The sequence below is a fragment of the Paralichthys olivaceus genome, chromosome 7, assembly GCF_024713975.1.
Source record: "Paralichthys olivaceus isolate ysfri-2021 chromosome 7, ASM2471397v2, whole genome shotgun sequence".
In the NCBI taxonomy this organism is placed as follows: domain Eukaryota; kingdom Metazoa; phylum Chordata; class Actinopteri; order Pleuronectiformes; family Paralichthyidae; genus Paralichthys; species Paralichthys olivaceus.
The window spans coordinates 13,585,421-13,605,610 of NC_091099.1; the positions used below are offsets into that span (position 1 = coordinate 13,585,421).

At 42.4% G+C, this 20,190-nt stretch overlaps 3 protein-coding genes across 9 annotated transcripts; 1 reads left to right on the forward strand and 2 right to left on the reverse strand.

Annotated features, from left to right (window-relative positions):
* Positions 1-401: 401 nt before the first annotated feature.
* LOC109624256 (pro-neuregulin-4, membrane-bound isoform) lies at positions 402-1,624 on the forward strand. Of its 2 annotated transcripts, none has more exons than XM_020078803.2 (5): positions 402-486; positions 686-718; positions 814-907; positions 1,038-1,190; positions 1,322-1,624. In XM_020078803.2, the coding sequence occupies exons 2-5, from the start codon at positions 709-711 to the stop codon at positions 1,392-1,394; spliced, it is 330 nt and encodes a 109-aa protein (XP_019934362.1). In that variant the 5' UTR covers positions 402-486; positions 686-708; the 3' UTR covers positions 1,395-1,624. The 2 variants fall into 2 exon arrangements, with proteins under 2 accessions (XP_019934362.1, XP_019934363.1); XM_020078804.2 differs by having other exon boundaries at positions 423-520.
* Positions 1,625-2,502: 878 nt separating this feature from the next.
* On the reverse strand, positions 2,503-7,044 carry lactb (lactamase, beta). The gene is made up of 6 exons (XM_020114069.2): positions 6,619-7,044; positions 6,438-6,504; positions 4,675-4,865; positions 4,263-4,575; positions 3,997-4,162; positions 2,503-3,860 (listed from the first exon to the last, which is right to left on the reverse strand). The coding sequence occupies exons 1-6, from the start codon at positions 7,018-7,020 to the stop codon at positions 3,326-3,328; spliced, it is 1,674 nt and encodes a 557-aa protein (XP_019969628.2). The 5' UTR covers positions 7,021-7,044; the 3' UTR covers positions 2,503-3,325.
* Positions 7,045-8,215: 1,171 nt separating this feature from the next.
* tpm1 (tropomyosin 1 (alpha)) lies at positions 8,216-19,593 on the reverse strand. 6 transcript variants are annotated; one of them, XM_069528741.1, is made up of 10 exons: positions 19,187-19,593; positions 18,650-18,775; positions 15,081-15,214; positions 14,618-14,735; positions 13,814-13,884; positions 12,973-13,048; positions 12,716-12,778; positions 12,546-12,615; positions 11,930-12,008; positions 10,722-10,938 (listed from the first exon to the last, which is right to left on the reverse strand). In XM_069528741.1, exons 1-10 carry the CDS (start codon positions 19,298-19,300, stop codon positions 10,935-10,937), a joined length of 855 nt encoding a protein of 284 aa, XP_069384842.1. In that variant the 5' UTR covers positions 19,301-19,593; the 3' UTR covers positions 10,722-10,934. The 6 variants fall into 6 exon arrangements, with proteins under 6 accessions (XP_069384845.1, XP_069384843.1, XP_069384847.1 ...); XM_020079000.2 differs by lacking the exon at positions 18,650-18,775 and adding an exon at positions 18,322-18,447 and having other exon boundaries at positions 19,187-19,452; XM_069528744.1 differs by lacking the exons at positions 10,722-10,938; positions 11,930-12,008 and adding an exon at positions 8,216-9,038.
* Between the last annotated feature and the right edge of the window lie 597 nt (positions 19,594-20,190).

Here is a 20,190-nt window from a genome sequence, read left to right on the forward strand (position 1 = left end):
CCCATGATTCCACTCATGCCTTCTCCACATACCTGGCATTCAGTTGTTTGTAACCAAACCCAGACACGCCGAGCTCACATGCGCAACAGGTGATTTCCTCTCCCATCCTCTGTCCAATCCCATGATGCAACTGAAACTCCATGAACAAGAAAAGAAACACTGTCATCTTGTCATCACCTGGTGGTCTAACCCACATTTCAACACTTTCCCAGGCCTCTGATGGTTAATTGTGTATTACTCACACACCACATATGACACATTCAAGACAGAATCACCTATAATCACTTGGTACAGTTGTATCCTGACGTTAAGCATTTCATTCACAATGTGGACAAACTGCAATCACAACATTTTTCTAGTACAAGGGAGGAACACGCCCACATGACAGTTTCTTCCGAGGTCTGACTAAAAGCACCTGTGAGTTACTTTGAAGTGACAGTATGACTCACCTTCACTGACGACCGAAAGCTGGGATTTCAAGAGCTGGTAACGACAAGATTTTTGATTTATTTCAGACAAGGTGATGATATTCCTCTCATAACTCTTTTCTTTTCACAAGGTTGTTTGTATATGTAGGTTTGTTTTCATTATTGGCATCTGAAACATCTGGTTTTATCATTTTTTCTTTCCGTAGTGGTGAAAGGATTATTTCCCTCTGTAAAAAAAACGTGTTCTGTGTTTTCAGGAAACAGCAACAAAAACGTCTAAATGATGGCAGGTAAATATGAAAGAATATAAAAAGACAAAGATAGTCTTAAAGGTGACGATTCAGTTCTGTTCCAGCATCTTTACTCAAATGTTATGTTTGTGTAGATCATGGAGAACTGTGTGATGGGCAGGAGGCCACCTATTGTATGAATGGAGCGACATGCTACAGAATACCCTCTATGGATACACTCTCCTGTGTGTAAGTTAATTAAAAAATATTTTTCAACTTTCTTAAGTGTAAGAATGAGTCTATAACATCTATGCAGGAGTATATGTTGATTTTACAGCAGAGCATAATTGTATTGTTTCTACGTCACATCTTCTTTCAGGTGCAACGATGATTACAAAGGCAGCAGATGTGAGGAGTATCTGCTGCAGAGTAAGATCACCTACGCAGGGGAGGCGGGGTTAATTGCAGCCGTGCTCATCATTACTCTCCTCATCTTAGTGGTGCTCGGATTTGTTATCTACTACGTGCGCAGGTAAGCAGATTATGCATTCGTTTTTCTCAAAACTTAAAAAAAAGGGAACATTAGGACGTGGAATTCATAAGTCTGCGGATATTTATATTTATTTATTAAAGCTCATGACCATGACTTGTGTCTTCACACAGGATGTTGAAAGCCAATCAACAGAGCCAACAGAACAACCCGCAACAGTATTGGAGAGTAAAACCACGAGTTTAACCTGTATCTTGATGAACATGAACATGTCCTCTCTTGTTGTGTGTTGGATAGGACGATGAATTAATCTTATCATATGACTATGAGAGATGGAGGAAAAGTGCCGTGCCAAATGTAACTAAAGTGAGCGAGCGAAGAGCCGATTAATCGTCTCATCAGATTTCTGGATCCAGTTTGTTAAAGAAACATGTAATTCATTAAATCACACACACAAACACAGGGTGTGAAAGTGACAGATCTGAATCACTTGGATAGTATAACCTTTATAACACAGCTAAAGAAGTTGGCACTGGTGTCCATCATGTTACATCACATTCATTTCAATGTGTTTTGTATTGACAGAGCACAGTTGTCGTTGAAAAACTAGTTTTTGAACTATTAAGCTGCACATTGAAGTTATTATAAGTGAAAAATAACTTGTATTGATTAGGAATTATGCAGAATTTGTTATTAGTAAATATTTTCTAATTGTGTAAAAATATGTAATGATCCCTACTGAATCATTTGACTCTGATTTTTGGTGACACGGAAACAAGCACGCACACGCACACAGCATTAATCTACTTGTGAAGTTCCTGACTGACTAGTCATTCGCTTGAATGGCCTCTAAACTAAACCTAACCGTCAGCACTTCATTCCTCAGCCTGCAGCCTATTCTTAAAATAATTATGATCTAATCTTAACCCTAAACCATAATTGCCCCTTGAAGAAGTCCAGACTGGTCAGGATGACCTCACTTTTTAAAAATGTCTCCACTTGGCAGTTTGAAAACAAACACACACACACACACACACACACACACACACACACACACACACAGCAAACTTAAGAGATACACTGTGTGAGGGACTCTGTATAATTAGCTTATCCCAAGCCGTTCATCAGTTCACTTAAATCTAAAAATAGGGGCACAGGAGATCAGAGATCCCAGGAGTTTTCTAATGAGAATGGTGACATCAAGTCTGTGTCAATTCAGTTTGAAGAACAATTAAAACTTGTTTAGCTGCATTGCTAATAGTTTGTTAGTCTCTGGTTTGGGTGGGACACACAGTGGTCTCACATAGCTGAGGCCAAGTATTGAAGCAAAAACACACTTTGAACAGCTGACAGCTTAGTTACTGATCCTCATTCAGGCCTTTTATTTTATAATTCAAAGAAAAGTCAGGATTTTACTTGTGGCTTGAGTCAATTTATCAGAGGCAAATACATTCGATATCAAAAGTTGGTAATATCAACCTATGTTCTATTTCCAGAGCTACCCTCCATCAATACACCATAGCGTTTTTCTAAAAGTATGTGAAGATGCTATGAAGAAATATCTGGGTATAAACTCAGTTACATAGCACGCTGTTTTAAATGGCAACCTTAGTGTTTTTATTGTACATGAAAAGCTTTTCTAAAATTTCTAAAAAATTAATTTATTGAAATGGATGGATTGAGATTCATTTTTCAGGCAGTTTTTATTGTGAAATGAATTCCTTCCTGTATGAAGCCAGTCACTGGTATCAAAGGTCAGTGGCCTGTTGGTGTAAGAAACTGCCTCCACCTAGTGGTAAAATGGCATCTGTGCTTTGTGTTGTAATTAAAAAGGTGTTTATTATGCAAGGTATGAAATGTATATAAATACATGTTAATATTTATTTCATTTTCGAAGACTATGGTACTAAAAATAAGCTCTATCAAAATGACACCGGATCACAAGATCATCATTATTGTGGCGGCTGTGGCTAAGGGGTAGAGTGGACATCCTCCTCCTCCAATCAGGAGATCGGCAGTTCGATGCCACCTGCATGCCAAAGTGTCCTTGGGCAAGATACTGAACCCCGAATTAAAAAAAGAGCTGCTAATAGATGCACTGTTTAAATGAGTGAATGGCAAACTGTCATCATCAAGTCATAAAGAGCTTTTCATCAAGACTAGAAAAGCTCTTTAGCTTACTCTTGCAGGCTTTGTCTGGCTTTGTCAAACTCATGTGCAATTTTCAGTGCAGTGCTGTTGAGTCCCACAGACTGCATGTTAGTGATGATGGTGACCACCACCCCCTGTGGGAGCGGACAGCTCTGTCCTTGATGCTGCTCCACCTCCTCTCTGGGTAACACCAGGAGGACGCTGCTCGCCCCCACAGCGCCGCCTGTGTGCGACACGTAGTGCCTGCGCCTCCTGCACTGGCCATATTTCTGCAGTTTCTCCACGACCAGCCAGCCCTGGGCATACAACCCATCCTTATCCCAGCTGGCCTCTGTCCTGTCAACAGGTGCCCACAGATCTATGGCAGTTTTGGGTTTAAGGAAGCCTGGCAACAAGCCCTCTGTGTCCTTAAGGTGGGCTACCTGGTAGCTGTAGAGCAGAGCATTACCGAACAGCAGCAGGTCTCCCACCGTGGAGAGGAAGCCGCCTCCTGCCCACTTGTAGGAGTTGTCCACATACTGGCAGTTTACCACACGTCCTCTCTTGTTGACATGATAATATCTGTGGAGGAACGTTATATTTTAATATGGACTTACCAATGGAGTCTTAGCATGAAACGACCTCAAAAGAACAGTTCTGCTCTGATGTTACTGACACATCTCCCCCATAATAACTTCTGAATATTTACTCGAATTACCTGGAGCGGTGATAAATAATAGGACCATTCTCATCAGGCACTGTTTTGAGCATCCCCAGCTCACGGAACATGTTCATCATGACGTCCATGAAGTGCTGGCCGGCAGCGCGCTCCACAGCAGCACTGAGCAGAGTATAGGCGTGGGTGGAGTAGTAAAAAGTGGAGCCTGCATGACGCAAAATATAAATCGTATAAATCTTCATACATTTACATTGAGAATGAATCGTGTTTGACTTGTTTCATTAGCAGGGAAATCTGTGATTTACCGGGTTTGAAAATGAGTGGGTCATCCTTGAAGAGGTCCAAGGCCTGAGTGACACTTTCAAAGTTGTCCTTCAAATAGTATTCTTCATGCTCAAACTCTTTTTTCTTCTTAGCCTTTGTGTTGTCCTTCTCTTTACTGCTCTGTTGAGTAGTGTCTTTGTTTTCAGATGAGCTCTTTTCATCCTCTTTCTCTTTAAGCAGTGGCTTTAGAAGTCTTTTAGCTTTCTCCCTGTCCTCTTTCACCTTTTTCACATCCTTCTCATAATGTCGGATACCGCTCAGGTGGGACAGGATCATACGAGGGGTTATCGTCACCTGAGAGAACAGAATAAATAACGTGAATGTGAGATGAACACAAAAAATGCACAAGACAGGACTGCTGAAATATTTTGTGCATCTCTTCAACTGACTTACATCCTGACCCTCAAATTGTTTCTGGGGAAATTCAGGGACATATTTCTGGACAGGGACATCAAGATCCAGTTTCCCTTCCTCGCACAGTCGTGCAGCAGCTGCAGATGTGAGGGGTTTACTGATGCTGGCGATCCGCATCACTGTTTCTGGGCTGCACGGCACACGGTTCTCCAAATCAGCAAAACCGATCCCTGAATTTTAAAGAGTCATTTTGGGATGTGATTTCAGTGAAGTCAGTGTGTTGCATTAAATCAGTTTTGAGGCATTTCAGTCAAGGAAAGAGACCATGGATGGCAATGATGCTTAATTTCCTATTGTTTGTCACTGGGTCTCTTATTCCTGTGGCAATCCGCTGGTCTGATTCATGACAGGAACGGCCACTTTAACGATGGGAGGTGTCTCCCATTTTTTTTTCTTCACAACCTTCAAAGGATTTTTCTTTTGCCAAAAAAGGCAGGAAATCTGTAAGAGCAACAGTGTTGGCAGCAATGGCAATTACTGGGGTCCCGGCTAAGGTGCAAAAACTGGCAACCGATGGGACTTTCAGCAACCTCACCAATTGAGCATTCATTTTCTTGTAATCCTTTGTGGGACCATGCAGCCTGGTGACGCATAGACCCGACCATTTTGCATAGCTCAGGCCCACAAATGAAAACATGATGCCAGTGTTTGCATAATGTCAGCAAGAGGGACAACTCCAACAGCAACTAATGATTATGAGAACACTCACACAATTTAGTCAATAAAACAGAAATTGAATTGGCAGCTATTTTGATGGTTGGTTAATCATTGGTGGCAGAGGTGTTCTCCAGCTTCTCCAAAACAACCATTTGCTGTTTAGTATAATTATAAACTCAATTTCTTATGTTTTAGTACAAAATAAGTAACTTTATCCCGTTTTCCGCTCTGGGTAATTGTAGTATTACTGTATAAGAAAATGTCAATGTCAAAAACTTGATTGACCAAAGGTACAACAATAAAATAGCAATACGCAACATGTCATAATATTGATAATAAAATCTGCTGTGAGAATAACACTCTCAACTCGAAAAGGCTAAAGAGAAGAGATGTGTCTTTAACAATGATTTGAAGCGTGTGAGAGAGGGGGCAGTATCTGCCTCATCTCTCTTAGTTTACATGATTAGTTTTGCCCTATCCCTACATGTCTAAAGCATCACGATTATGTTATGTATATTATTAAGATCCCACTGACACTCGAAAAATGAGCCACGACGGCCCAATACTGCTATTTTACCTAACTTCATACTACAAGTGGATAACAAAAACTCAGTCCTGAGACAATTCATTCGTTTTTCTGTGGGAAATAATTCCTTGACCCTACAGAATCTCTAAACTATCTCTTTAAGGTTTGATTTGTAGAATGTAGTGACATCTAATGATGAAGTTGCATGTTTTCAGCTGAATACCCCCCACCTCCCTTTCCCCTTCCAAACAAAAAACAGAAACTGTGGTAGCCTTCAGTTGTCATAGAAACTCAAAAGGTGTTTAGTTTGTCCAGTCTGGGCTACTGTAAAAAAAACATGGCGACCTCCGTAGAGAGGAGCCCCTCCGGATGTAAATATAAAGTTTTAAATATAAAGAGCCCATTCTAGGGTGAAGAAAACAACAACCGCACAATTTAGATGAAACTGTAGTGAAAACATCACTAGGATTATTTTACATTCAATTTCTGCGAATAGATCCCTTTCACCTAAATCAAACACACTGGACCTTTAAACCATTTCACCACCAGAGGCACCTACCCTCACACCAGACCTGAGCACCGTCCACAGAGACCCCGACCACCAGCCCGGGAGCCCCGACCTCCGCCTGACAGCACACAGACAACACACACGTGGATTATTATTATTATTATTATTATTATTATACAGGATATAGAGCCAAGTGAGTGCTGGTGAAACAGGCCACACACTGTGTTCCTACCTGGATCCTGTGCAGCAGCTCTCTGCTCACTGACACCGCAGCTCTGTATCGATCGGTCCGTTCCGCTGCTGCAGCTTCATCCCCACACCAGCGGTGTTTCAGCCCCACAGCTAAAGCTAACCCCACACCGAGCCCGCACACCCACAGCCTGGACTTCCCCTGTGTGAACCCCTGCGTGTGGAGTCTGTGCTGCTGGGAGAAACCCTTCCTCTGCTGCTGCTGCTTCAGCCTCGTCCACAGAGACAGAGACCGGGAGGACAGGGGCCGAGGACACGAGGGACAAAAGCGGCGGGTGACAAACAACCGCGACATGGTGAGAACCGCTTCTGTTGCTGAGCGGCTACTTCCTGAAAGAATCATCGAACCAGACCTGAACAATCGAGTCAGGTGGAACTGCTGCATTCACGGGCTCCTCGGAAAGTCCCACTTTTCCGTTTGTGAACTCGACCAGCTTCTCCTTTTATATATTTGATATTCTGAGACACCTTTATTGATCTTGTTAGTAACTGTTGGTGGAACTCTTTGATCCTTACTCAATATATTTATATGTATATATATATATTTGCATGTTGAGATTATGATTTGAACATGTAAATATGTAGAACTTTTAAAGGCCTGGTTTCTGTTTTTAATATTTAGAAATCAGCTAAAACTCATCTTTCTAAGGTAATTCAGTGAATCAAATCGTGTGTTTATTCAATGAAAAACATGACATCCTGTCTGTTCTCATTCAGCAGGTACGTGACTCAGAGCTGCAGGATCTAGATGTGACACTGACACGCAACTATCGTTGTGTTATTTTCATCCTCTCTATTATTATTATAATAACTATAATTGATTCTCCGCTGCTATAATTGCTGTTACAATAATGTTAAGTTAGTGCATCTATTAGTATCACTTTAATTGGCGAGACTAAAATATTGTGAAATAGGGAAAATGAAAACACACACACACACACACACACACACACACACACACACTCTCTCTCTCTCTCTGCCCCCCCTTATCTCTCACTGGTGCAACACAGGACTTTGAGGTTGTGACAACTACTTATCTGCTGTGAACATGCGAAGAACACGAACATGCTTGTGTTCACAGTAACAGCTGAATAATACGATGAGTGCACACAGTTTCCCTTAGTAGATTACAGTAGCCTTCTTATTTTTCGTTTTTAGGCTCATTACATGTCTAAGGGAAAATGCATTTAGCTCCACTGATGGCTCCTGAGTAAAGTAAGATACCCTGCAAAATATATGGAGGTCACGTTCATTTTTCTGCTGCTGCTATGTGGTCGGATTAATCAGAAACTGAGTTGATACGGTCCAGCAGTGCTCAGCTCCAGTGAACCAAAGAAACACATGACAGTGTTTTTCCCCCAGATGGAGGTGAAGTTCAGTGTCAAGCGAAAATGAACCAAATTGAAGATCTCTGCACTTGTACTGAAAAACACATTCTTCATCTCTGTGGGGAAGATGAAGTCTATTTAATATTCTTTTTTTATTCTGTCCGTCAAAAATATATTAAAACTATTAATTTACTCCACCTTCAAACTAAATGGACAAAAGGGCAACTAAATTAACCACAAACAAAGTTAAAAAACTTTCAAAACGTGCTTTTATTTTCTAATTTGTACATGTCAGATATGATAAACACTTGAAACATCTACGTTAACATAAAAGCTAAAATGTTGCACAACCAGATGACTCAAATCATACTTTACAGACAAGATGAACACATTTTTAAAATGGTTTTTTTTAAGAAAACTAAGACTATACCGTGATGTATTAGCATTTTTAAGACATTGCTTTACAGTACAGTAGCACCAGTATACATACTGACTGGTGTAGTCAATGTATACTTACACTTTCTGGGAGGAGGGCATGTATTTCTAAAACATATTGTCTTACAGTTTGCACACGGTTCATAATGTTGAGGTTTATTATATTAAGTGCAAAATTTCTCCACTTTATCCTTTGGAATGTGCATAATCAGAGTCGAATGGAGCGTACCTGATCAGCTTAAATGCAGATGTAGAAAACAATATTGTAACGGATGGCACAAAAGAAATAAACCTACATCATTAGAAGATAGAAACTGGCTTGCAAAAACAATGGTGAGCTCAGTTTAATTTTCATCAAAGGGAATAATGGTGAAGCTTTACTTCCCTTTAGCTTTGCTCCTTGGTCAGGTTCTGCTGAAGGCAGGGCGGTGCGACGGGAATAGCATCTGGCTGTTTGTTTCTCCACCACAGACAAGGTACGAGGAGAGGTTTACGTAAGCAAGGTGCAAGGACAAAAAGCCAAAAACCACAGTGTGTGATGGGGTCAGACCGTGCTTTCACAAATTATTCAGTTCCATTAGAGTCTGGTCCAGCATCTGGTGCATATCGAGGTTCTCCTCTTTAGCGTGTGAGAGTTTCTCTGTTAGAACATCAAACGAAAAGGTTTTAATCTCACACAGAGCGACACAGGTTAGCTTGCATTAATAATGAAGCTGGCTACATCGTTCAGGTCAAGTCATTCAATTAACCCGTTCTGCACAACACTGGCAGAAAACAAGAGAGCTCGTATTATGATGCGCAAGCAACCATGCAAACAGGTTACAGTCTACAGAGGAGTCCTTATTAATGCACATAAACACAACAAAACAATTATTGTAAGTTTTAAAATAAGAAAATTTAAAAACATATTTGAGCTAATCCCTGATTTTTTTTAAACTGCATTTCACTCTAAATACATCTCCACAAAAAACAGCAACACAAACTTCAAGCAGTGCAAGCGTTGTATATACACCGACAATGCAAAACTGACAAGGTTCGGATGGCACACTGCATCAGATTGTCGTACACATTTTAAAACGAGGAACATGAGACATTCACACAATTTAGTCCTCATTCAAGGCCACACGTAGTTCATTAGTGAGCAGGCGGTTTTTCTCAAGCTGCGGGTGGAGGCGATCTTTGCAGTCAGAGAGCAAGTTGAAAAACAGAGAGAGGACAGGAAGTCAGAGGAAAAACAGAAAAAGAGAGAGGCATTGTCTGTTGATGACACCTACCTGCTTTAGAATAGGTCACTTAAGAGTTTGTTAAATCTTTGTAAACTAACACTAGAAATAAATCTGAATAGCCTTTAATTGTCATTTTTGAGAGGGAGTTTTCTTTCTTCCTCTGAAACATGTAACACACATTGATGGTAACGCATGACAGGGCAGTGTGTAGAGTAAAAAAGAGGACCATGGCAGCATAGTTTCACTAACTTTAAAATCAGATATTATGGAAACAAAATTTAAAAAAAATAGGGATTCTATAAATGCTGTGTATGTCAATCTAAGCATTTACTTTAACATGTCTGATCAACATTAGATTAAACTCCTGAGAATCAATTATTCTCCTGCCTCCTTTTTCTAGTGTAAGAATGTAGCTTAATGATTGTTCTACATTCTCGTTTACATTATGAAAACACACAGCTCCAGCAAAAATATACCTTGCTCGTCTTTCTGTGCCTGACTTTATGGAAATAAACTTAATAAAACGACTCAGAATGTGTGATTGTATATTTATTCACATTATGACAGGATACCGTGTTTCATACAGAGCCCACGTGTCAACACCACTGATATCAGTTTCATCCAGTTTTCTTTTAATCAGCAACCAGGCTCAACAAATCTCACATACTGTTCTGTGCTCCACCGTTCCTTTACTTCACCACAGTCTTCCTGATCACAATCCAACACGAGTTCCCTCCGATCCCCAAATCTTTCCAGTCCCCTCATCCTGCCACAGGACTAAATATCCAAAAGTGCTCGCATGCATCAGTCTCAAATGCTAAGAGAGACTCGGCTCAGCTTCCAGTCAAGTACCTGCAGTTGCTTTAGGTTTACGTGTTCACTGCTCTATTGAGATATTTCTAATATCTCAGCCTCACAGGACAAATATCTGAACAACAAACAAAGAACAACTATGACACTACGCCTAGGGAATCTCAACTAGTGGTTTGTTGAGAATGCAGAAAACAAAATGAACATCAAAACTTCCTGGTTTTATTAAAGCCATGTGAGGATAAATTGAAAAGGAAAAAGGACAGAGTAAAGAGATACAGCTTAAATAGAAGGAAGGACGTTTATTTTTTACACAACGCAGAAAGTTTCTAGGATTCTGTACAAGAGATGGGATGCAGTAATCGTTGACATGAGGATGAAAACATAAGGAGGACAGGAAAGCGAAGACAGGGAGGGAGGGGAGAATGGAGAGAAGGCTGGAGAGGGCAGACAGGTGCTGCTCAGCCGGCAGGAGGCATCTTTGATGAGGTGTAAACAAATTATCTGTGTGGGAGAGAAGAAGTACAGTGAACCGGGGGGGTTGGCGCAGGACCTTCACCGAAATTTGAGATGTGCACCACAGTACACAAGAACCACGCGAGTCACGGCACTGCACGACAAGACCACAATGCACAATGGGAGTGCATTGTGAGGTAGAGCATGCAGTCAAACACAAGGTCAAAACAACTGCGCTCTCTGATCGAGATGGTTGCTCGATCAGCGCCAGTAGAGGCGGCACGGGGCGGGACAGATGTGGTGCACCTCGCCAATCAATCTCTGTCTCAATCTCATAATCAAATGAGGAGGGACAACAATTAATTTAGGGGCTCGGCCACACTGATGAATGAAACTGGGACAGTGTTAACCAGTAAGATAAAAGGATGGGGGGGGGGGCTCATACAAATAGGCAGGCATTTCTTCTGCACAGACGTACACCATATTAGTTTGAATGGAGACACATAACAGTGAGTTACATTGAATGAGATCAATTGAAATGTTTCCATGACAACAACCTTCATGCATTGTGTAAATGCAATATCATTTTAGAAAATTTGGGAATTCTAAAAAAATGCACTAACTAATAGAATACAAATATTCATATAAAAAATAATAAAACTCACAATTATCCAGCTATAAAATGTAAACAGACCCATGCTGCATGCATCTCAATACTTCAGTCCTGTTCACAGTATTCTCAATCACCAATAATACTGATACATCATCAGTATCATTGTAACATCTTGAGTTGAGTATTATTATTGCAACTGAGCTTAAACTACACAAAACTTTCCACAATGTCTGTTTCAAGACATTCAACATTAAGACTATTTAAAAACACAGGTGCATTAACATCATAATTCTAGGGGCAGATGTACTAATAGTAATGGTTTCACAACATATCAGGGTGATGAGGTGGGCTAGCTGATCATGCACAGAGGACGGAGGGGACAGACGGTGACAGTGACATGAGCAGGCACGGCAAGTTGAGAATTACATGGAGGTCATGTCGTTGAGGGCGTGGTCCAGCTCCTCGCTGATGGCCTTGTACTTCAGTTTCTGGGCATACAACTCATCTATTGGGTGGGCCGGGGGTGTGGGGGTGGGAGGGAGGAAGGTGCAGTGAAAAGGTGAAGTGGCACGTGACAAGGAGGTGAAGGGGAGAAGCATCCAGACCATAGAGAGAGGAGGGAGGACGACGGGAAGAGGTGATGTATAAAAGAAAAAAAACAGTTGAGAAAAAGAGGAAAACAAAGTTACACCAGAAATGACAGAATGGAAGCAACAAAGGGTCAATTTCTGCCATGTGGCTCTCACGCCTTTAGCTTTCCACTAATTCAACATCCAGGCGTCATATCTGAGAAAACATTCAAGCCATTCTTTCCGACCTGGAAACTCAAGAACAAACCAACTCGACTTAAACGAGGCAAGATAAGATAAGTATGATGCTGTCTGATAAAGAGCCATGATGAAATGAATAGGAAAGTAGAAATAGTCAACAGCAAAGCAAAGAATCAGCTGATGGTAAAGAGCTGAGCATCTGACTATCATGAAACAAAATATTTTAAAATAAACAGAGTAACATTCTGGGGAGCAGCGCAAAAAAATCATACCTTCCAAGTCATCGATGGTCTTCTCAAGCTTGGCTACTGATCTCTCAGCGAACTCAGCACGAGTCTCAGCCTGTGGCAGAGAGAGAGAGATTTACGAGTTAAGTCCAACACTTCCACTGCGACTCCTGTGAACGCTCCCGGACTCCAGATAAGGCCTCGTGAAACTTTACCTCCTTCAGCTTGTCGGTGAGGACCTTGATCTCCTCCTCGTACTTGTCCTCCTTCTGTGAGTACTGTGGGACAAAAACAACAACAGGAGTCAAACTCTGGATGTCCCAGTGTGCTCAAAGTAATGCCATATATACGTATACTGTGAAATAAGAGTGAGGGGAAGAGATTCAGGCTCCTCCAGGGTCGTCTGCCCCCCCCCAGTCTACTATAAGGGGGGGTGTAACAGCATGCACGTGGCCAGGAGGGTCACGCTTACCTTCTCAGCCTGGGCCTCCAGTGACTTCAGGTTGTTGGTCACAGTTTTCAACTCTTCCTCAAGCTCAGAGCATTTGCTGGTGTTTTAGATGAAAAGGGGGGTAAAGTTGCCGAAGAGAAGAAGAGGGGGGAGTTGGAGGAAAATGAGGGAAGGGATGGACAGAACCGGACACGGAACAGGTGGAGGGATAGAAAGAAAGAGAGGAGGGAGAGGACACAAAATAAATATAAACTACAAGGATAAAAAGAGGAGGGGGACCCCAATTAGCTTAACAAAGTCCCTTAACACAGCAGGCATGTGAGAATAGCAATATGGCTCATGTCATCACACAAAAAGGTAGCTTGTAAAAAAATGATTGGGTGAATGCTTCCTGGGTTCATTTCATGCTTCTCTTAAACGTGAGGTGTTATTCTTGCACAGTCCCTGCCATGTTAGAGGCGTGAAAGAGTGAGAGAGCAAAGAAAGAGGAGAGCACAGCAAGCAAAGCAGAGGCTCCATTCAGCAGCGCGAATGAAAGTGAGAGAGCCACAACGATACAGAAGTGTGTGTGTTAGTCTGTGGTACCTGTGCGACCGAGGAGGTTAGTGATTTCATGCTTTGCTCCAAAACCCTTAGCTCTTCCTCCATTGGCCGAGCTCGTCTGATAGTGGGCGTGGCGATGTTCGTGTGCAAGCCACAATCATTCAAACCACGGAGGGCATGCAAATAACCAGCAGAGACAGTAAGAACACAGGGCAACACTGCTGGACACAAAGTCACCACACTCATGAGAGCCAACTGCCTGTGGTCACGTGAGCAGAAGTGCAGAATTGGTGCATGTGAAAAAGGTTGGACGTCTCACCTCTCTGTCAGCTCAGCGCGCTCCTCTGTGCGCTCCAGGTCACCCTCAATGATGACGAGCTTACGGGCCACCTTTGGGCGCAGCACAACAAAGTGTCACAACACAGCTAAGACTTGGTGAGCGGCACGTATAGGACGAAATATTCCCTCAAAATAAAAGTGAAATAAAATGAAGTTATACTTTATGACACTTTACTTAGACTCTCCACTGAACTTTTAAAGACACACTATATTTCTTATATATGTCATCTATAATACACTATAATGTAATAATGGACAGATAGAAGGACATTTGTTATGGTATGTCTTATATATTTCAATGTGTACTTATAATCAGTATTTTAGATTTACAGTTATTCAGTTTGATTTGCCCTCAGTTTTTTTATCCTATGTTAAGGGTCTGGGCATTGTTAAAAGTACTAAACTAACATTATATCATTATTATTATTGTTAAATATACAGTATTAAGACTTCTCATATGAACACAATATTGTATCTGTCACTATCTGTTTACACACCAGCCTCCATTTACTGGGGCCCACAAAAAATATAGTAATTGACAAATGTATTGATAAAAGTTTATAACAAATTAGAGTGTGTTTTAAACCATTTTTCAACCATTAATGAAAGGTTTATTTTGTCTAATAAGATGGTGGTTTAAGTTAACTTATGATTTGGATAAAAATGCAAGCAGAGTATTGATGCTGATTATTATCAGTATTTGTCACAGAGTATTTTAACGGTGGTATTGATTGCTCTGCATGTGCAGTGTTCAGGGGGCAGTCATTGGGCCTGGAAACTTCACCTCCTCATATTTGCGGTCAGCCTCCTCAGCGATGTGTTTGGCCTCTTTCAGCTGGATCTCCTGCAGCTCCATCTTCTCCTCGTCCTTCATGGCCCTGTTCTCAATGACCTTCATGCCTCTGTGTGACAGAACCAACAGTAGAGTCAGGAGCTGGGACCCGACAGATACAGCATTCTCCCAGAGGAAAAAACATGTCTAAATCTTTAATATTCTCTTTTAAAGGTGAATGACTGATTGCTTTCTGACATAGAGAGAGAAAATACAGGATTTGGAATGACTGCGCTGTCTGACACAACTAAGCGAGCACAGAGGCAGTGCTTGTGCCCCTCACAAAGAGATGGAAACACAGCTGCCTTGGATGTGTTTATGCCCTGCCACCTGCTCTCTACAGCAAGAGAGCGAGAGGAACAGAAATGGCAGAGATCAGACGTACAAGACTGAAGAAAAAGAGGAAAGAACTCACCTCTCGCTCTCATCAGCAGCCTTCTCAGCCTCCTCCAGCTTGGTCAGGGCAGTTGCCAGACGCTCCTGTGCACGATCCAACTCCTCCTCAACCAGCTGGATACGTCTGTTAAGAGAAGCGACATCTGCCTCAGCCTGGGGAGAGAGGAACAGCGTGTCAGAATATTTGGGGGGCAACAATAACTCTTACAAAATAAAAGCTGGAAACTACACATGTGCACACGTACACGTCAGCCCAAAGAATGTAGGTGGTGTATCTGAGTGTAGTCAGGGTTGCTCATAAGTGTTTCACAGTAGCACCTGTAGGGAAAAACCCACCCAGGAGAGTTGCCTGTGCTCCTCACTGATCATAATGATAACAATGTCCCCGGCTGACAGAAGTTTGACTACCCCAGCCTCATTACTGGGCCCGTGGGAGAACATTAACAAGGCTCAAGTCAAAGGGCCTGGGACAATAACACTGGAAATGACTGCTACACATTCAACCCCAGGGGACACTCTCTGGACAGATTCCAACTGAGAGAAACATTTAATATCACCCGTCACAATTTGCATTAATGGGGTTGTGATGTTGAAAAAAGAGAGCAGGCCTCTTTTGAGATCAGTCAACTTCTGCTTCCTGGTGTCTGAGGTCTTTTCAGGCTCTTTCCTCTTGCAGCTTGTGTTAAAGTGTGCAGAGCAGCATGGGCCAAAGTGCAAATGGAGGTTTGAAGCATGACAAGGAAGTTAGTGATCATCTATAAACTGCAGCAGTGGCCTTGATTTCATTTAAAACACACTGTAAGGCCCTGACCAAGGATTTTATTCTCATCTAGTTAAGAGCTCCTGTGTTCACACAAAGGGAAATCACTCTAACTGTGAAAACCTGTTGTCCTTATATGGACAAGTCAAAGAGCATATGCTTGCACAGTGCAGACTGGCACCTTAGATATTGCTACGGTTTACTTGTAACTTCCTGCTTTCTTGAAATGATTCTTTTAACGTGTTTTAACCTTGTTCCTGCCGCCTGCAACTCTGAATTAACCGAACTTATTACGCAGCAGCCCGGATGGGACCGTTACAAAGAAGTGCGTCAAAATGAGACGCAAAGGGACATAAAGGAGGCAGATTTAGCATTTGCCTCAAAGTGGCTGCAGATGACTGTGACCTGTGCATCTACTGGCAAAACGTCTGCAGTCATAAGCTCTGAGCCCCGGAGCAGCAGGGTATCAGACCCGGGGCAGGACTTAGTGGTGAAGCTGCAGGGAGCCGAGAAAAGCTCATCATGCAGGACTGCGCTGCATCCGGAGAAATCCCTCTATCTCACTGCGTATAAAACACAATGAGCTGTACACTAATGCACAGCACGAGAGGGGGGATGAGGGCTAATTTCTGCGGCTGTGCAGCGTCTTTACGCGCGGTTAAGCGTGCTTACTTGTTCCCTGGTCTTCTTCTCCACAAGCAACTCCTTCTGTAATCTCTCGACTCTCTCCTCGGCATTGTCCGCCTGCATTTGCAACGATTTGATCCTTCGTTTCACCGCCTCCAGCGATGTAACCCCGGCCATTGTTTTACTCTACAACTCTATACAGGTATATTATGAATAGGTTGTGTAGAAAAACACTACAGGCGACAGTGTGCTGCGGCACAATTTCCGAGAAACTGTCAGGCTGCGAGGTGACGTCCTAGATTGTGTCGAACGCTGCGTAAAGACGGTGCGCGAGCTTTCTGGAGACGCGCTCTGCAGTGGCTGTTACTTGTCCAGGAAGTACCGCGTTTATTAAAATATACATATTCTGCATGATTGTTAATATCCTGGAAATCTGCTCCATCGATCCCCCAGAATAATACAAAGATTAATCTTGATTGTTAAAATTGGAGTTTATCTTTTTTAAACGGCAGGAACACACTCAGTCCTTACACTATGATGCTCATGCTTGTGGTGGACTAGCGATGCTGCAGCGACCTCTGCTGGTCAATTGTCCAAAGTACACGTGGTAAAAAAAATATATTGTGAGACCAGAGGCTGCTCGATAAGTCTCATTGAATCCAGTAATTACAGACTAAGTTCAAACAGATGAAGAAACAAGGCCGTAAAACAGTGAGTGGTAGTTAGAGCCACTTGGACATACTTGGAAGTAAACTAAAGGAAGAATGAGACAGAGACTGCAGCGGTTATTTTAGACCAAGGGGAATAAAAAGCCACATCAAGTGATTGGTTAAAAGTCAGTGGACTACAAAGTCTAACTCCCTGAAGGAATCCGATTAAAGGATTACGACAACAGGCTCTCCTCGGAGGCAGAGTTTAAGCCGGACTGCAAACTGATTCCCTGATTGACCCAATGTGAGCAAACTTATCTGTCCGCCGCACTTGAACCTGACCTCAACTCCTTAGTAAGAATTGTTTATCATGAGAAAATGTTGAGGAAGGCCCGAAGTGGGTTTTGTCTCCTGTAGGCCACGACCTTTAGAGGCCTTATACTGAATTCTTCACATAGTTTTCCTTTCATGAATTTAACAAAAAAATAAAAAAATATGGGGGGAATTAAAACTAATATGAGAGACAATATATTCTAAAAATGACTTTTCTGTAGAAGATCTAAATGTGTTCGACAGTGAGTTCTGTGCCTGAGACATTTCGAGGGGAACTAGTGTTTTTCCCTTAGCTAAGCAAAGAGCGCAGCCCGCAGATGTGAGCTCTATCTTGACCATATAAAGCAGTGGGCTATATTTATCCAGGCGCTGCTCTCGTTGCTCCGTGAAGACTACTTCACGATTCACTCTATAAAAAACTTCCTCCTTTAAGACCTAGTGTATGAGACAGAACACATCTAGATATCTGGATCAAAAACACATAGTTACATGATGTTAATGTTTCTATAGCATATGGATGGATTGGATTAAAAAATGTAAAAGGTGTTTGTTTGGGCTGACTCGTAAGTGATTGAACATGTGATTCCAGACAAAAACACACAAGGACAGTTCAACAATAGTTGGGCATTTGATCAAAAAGTCAATTTGGAGTTTTTGAGTCAATTTTTAAGATTTAAATTAATTTTTTTAAGATTTAATCGAAATAAAAATAATAATTTGAGGGTTTAATTTGAATGAAGCCACGACAGAGGGGGGGGGGGGGGGTTCATCCCTCTGTGCTGTTGAACTGTCGTTTCACACACACACTCACAGTGGTGACAGAGTGAAGGGGCGTGAGGGAGCGTGATGGTGCGGGAGTGGTGCCATCGTGGATCCTTGTGGTTACTTACATCGGCGGCTTTCTTCTCAGCCAGCTCAAGTTTCTCCTGGGCATCTTTAAGAGCCTCAGAGTACTTGTCCAACTCATCCTCAGTTCCCTTCAGCTTCTTCTGCAGCGCTACCAAATCATCCTCAAGCTGAGGTGGGTTTCAGTGCAGGACAGTTCAGTGTCAGGAGGAGGAGGAGGGGTAGTGATCAGCGTGAAGAGACGGAGTCGCGTGAGTGCGCACAGGTTGCGCACAAGAGCGCACAGGACAGGAGAGGACAGGACAGGACAGGACGGTGGAAAGAGAGAAAAAGGAGAGAAAAGTTAGCTCATGCACTGTCAGGATCAGATACCTTGGTGGCGACTTCCTCAGCGGTCAGCAGCTTCTCCTCAGCAGTTTGGAACTCCTCAAACACTTTATCTCTCTCGTCCTCAGATACGCGCAATTTCTTTTCCAACTCTCTTATATCGTCCTCTAACTACACATGCATTAGAAAGACATTATAGAGTTAAACAGAATATCAAATACACATGCATTAAAGTCATTTGTTATCACAGATGATCACATTTTCAACATCATTTTCCTGTCTATGTTTAGCGACAATTTCCAGCTCAGAAGAGGAATTATAACATCCCCAGAAGAGAGAGAGAAAAAAATCAAGAAGAATGTTTTACTCTCAATTGAATCCTTATTTTGGAATTATCCACGAGTAATTAATCCTTATTTAGGACTTGTGGAATTATCCACGAGTAATTAATCCTTATTTAGGACGCGGTCCATTTAAATGGCAGCAGATGTATACTGCTGCTGGTAATCCTGTTTTTTTTCTCTATGGATCTGTGAGATTTTCCACAAGAGGAGAAGGAAAAAAACACAACTAGGTGCCGACCTGTTTGCTTCTGTCCTCTGCTGCTTTCTTGTCTGACTCAGCCTGCTCTGCTCTGTCCAAGGCGTTCTCCTTGTCGAGCTTGAGCATCTGCATCTTCTTCTTGATGGCATCCATGTCTGCTTATTGCTGTGGCACCAACCAAACGTCCAAATGAAAACCAAGGAGAGAAGTGAGAGAGGGGCTTGAGGGGCGCCTGTGCCTAACTGAACGCTAAGCTGGAGTACAGAGTCTGCCTGACTGTGCCCTGTCACATATGTACTTTCAAGGGGGCCTGACTGGATTCCTTTGGACATCCAATACCATTTTGGAGGAGGCGTGTGTGGGCGCCCCGGCGTTTTTTTTAAGGATCTGCTCTTGGATTCGTTGCTCCCAAACATTTGACTTCTGATACGCCTTTATATGGGATGTGATGGACAGGGGGGAGGCTCCAATGGAGAGACGTCCTAATGGTAATGGTACAGAAGCCATTTAAACAGAGATACAGATGAGGACAATTTCTTACTGAAATCAACAATAAATTTCTACATGGCACTTGTGAAGTTTGTTGAACCAGTGTTTCAGCCCATGTAAAAGCAGTGTTGTCTCTTTGAAAAGTGCCTTTAGAGTTTTTGCACCTTCCTTTCACTAAAATATGTAGTTTTATTCAATTGTATCTTCCCTATATTCCCATTTACACTGCTCCTTTTCTCTTTGACAGGGTGGGAGTGGGGTCACTTGCAGCTCCAGACACAGGGTTTTGTCAGCCTGCAGCCACTGGGGTTGTCTGTGTCTCTCTGTGTGAGTGTGTTTGGGGGGGTGAGTTAGTAAAAGCCCCACTGGGTGGTCACTTGTAGTCACTCTGGGCAAGTGGGCAGTCTGATAAAAGATGCTTTCGGTAAGCCCTGCAAGCCCTAGAGGCATTGTTCACAGTCTGAGGGGCTCAGGACAGAGAAGTGTTTACCTGATAATGTATCGGATATCCTCCCTGTAAACTGTTGATGTGCCATTTGAATGTGGCAACACAG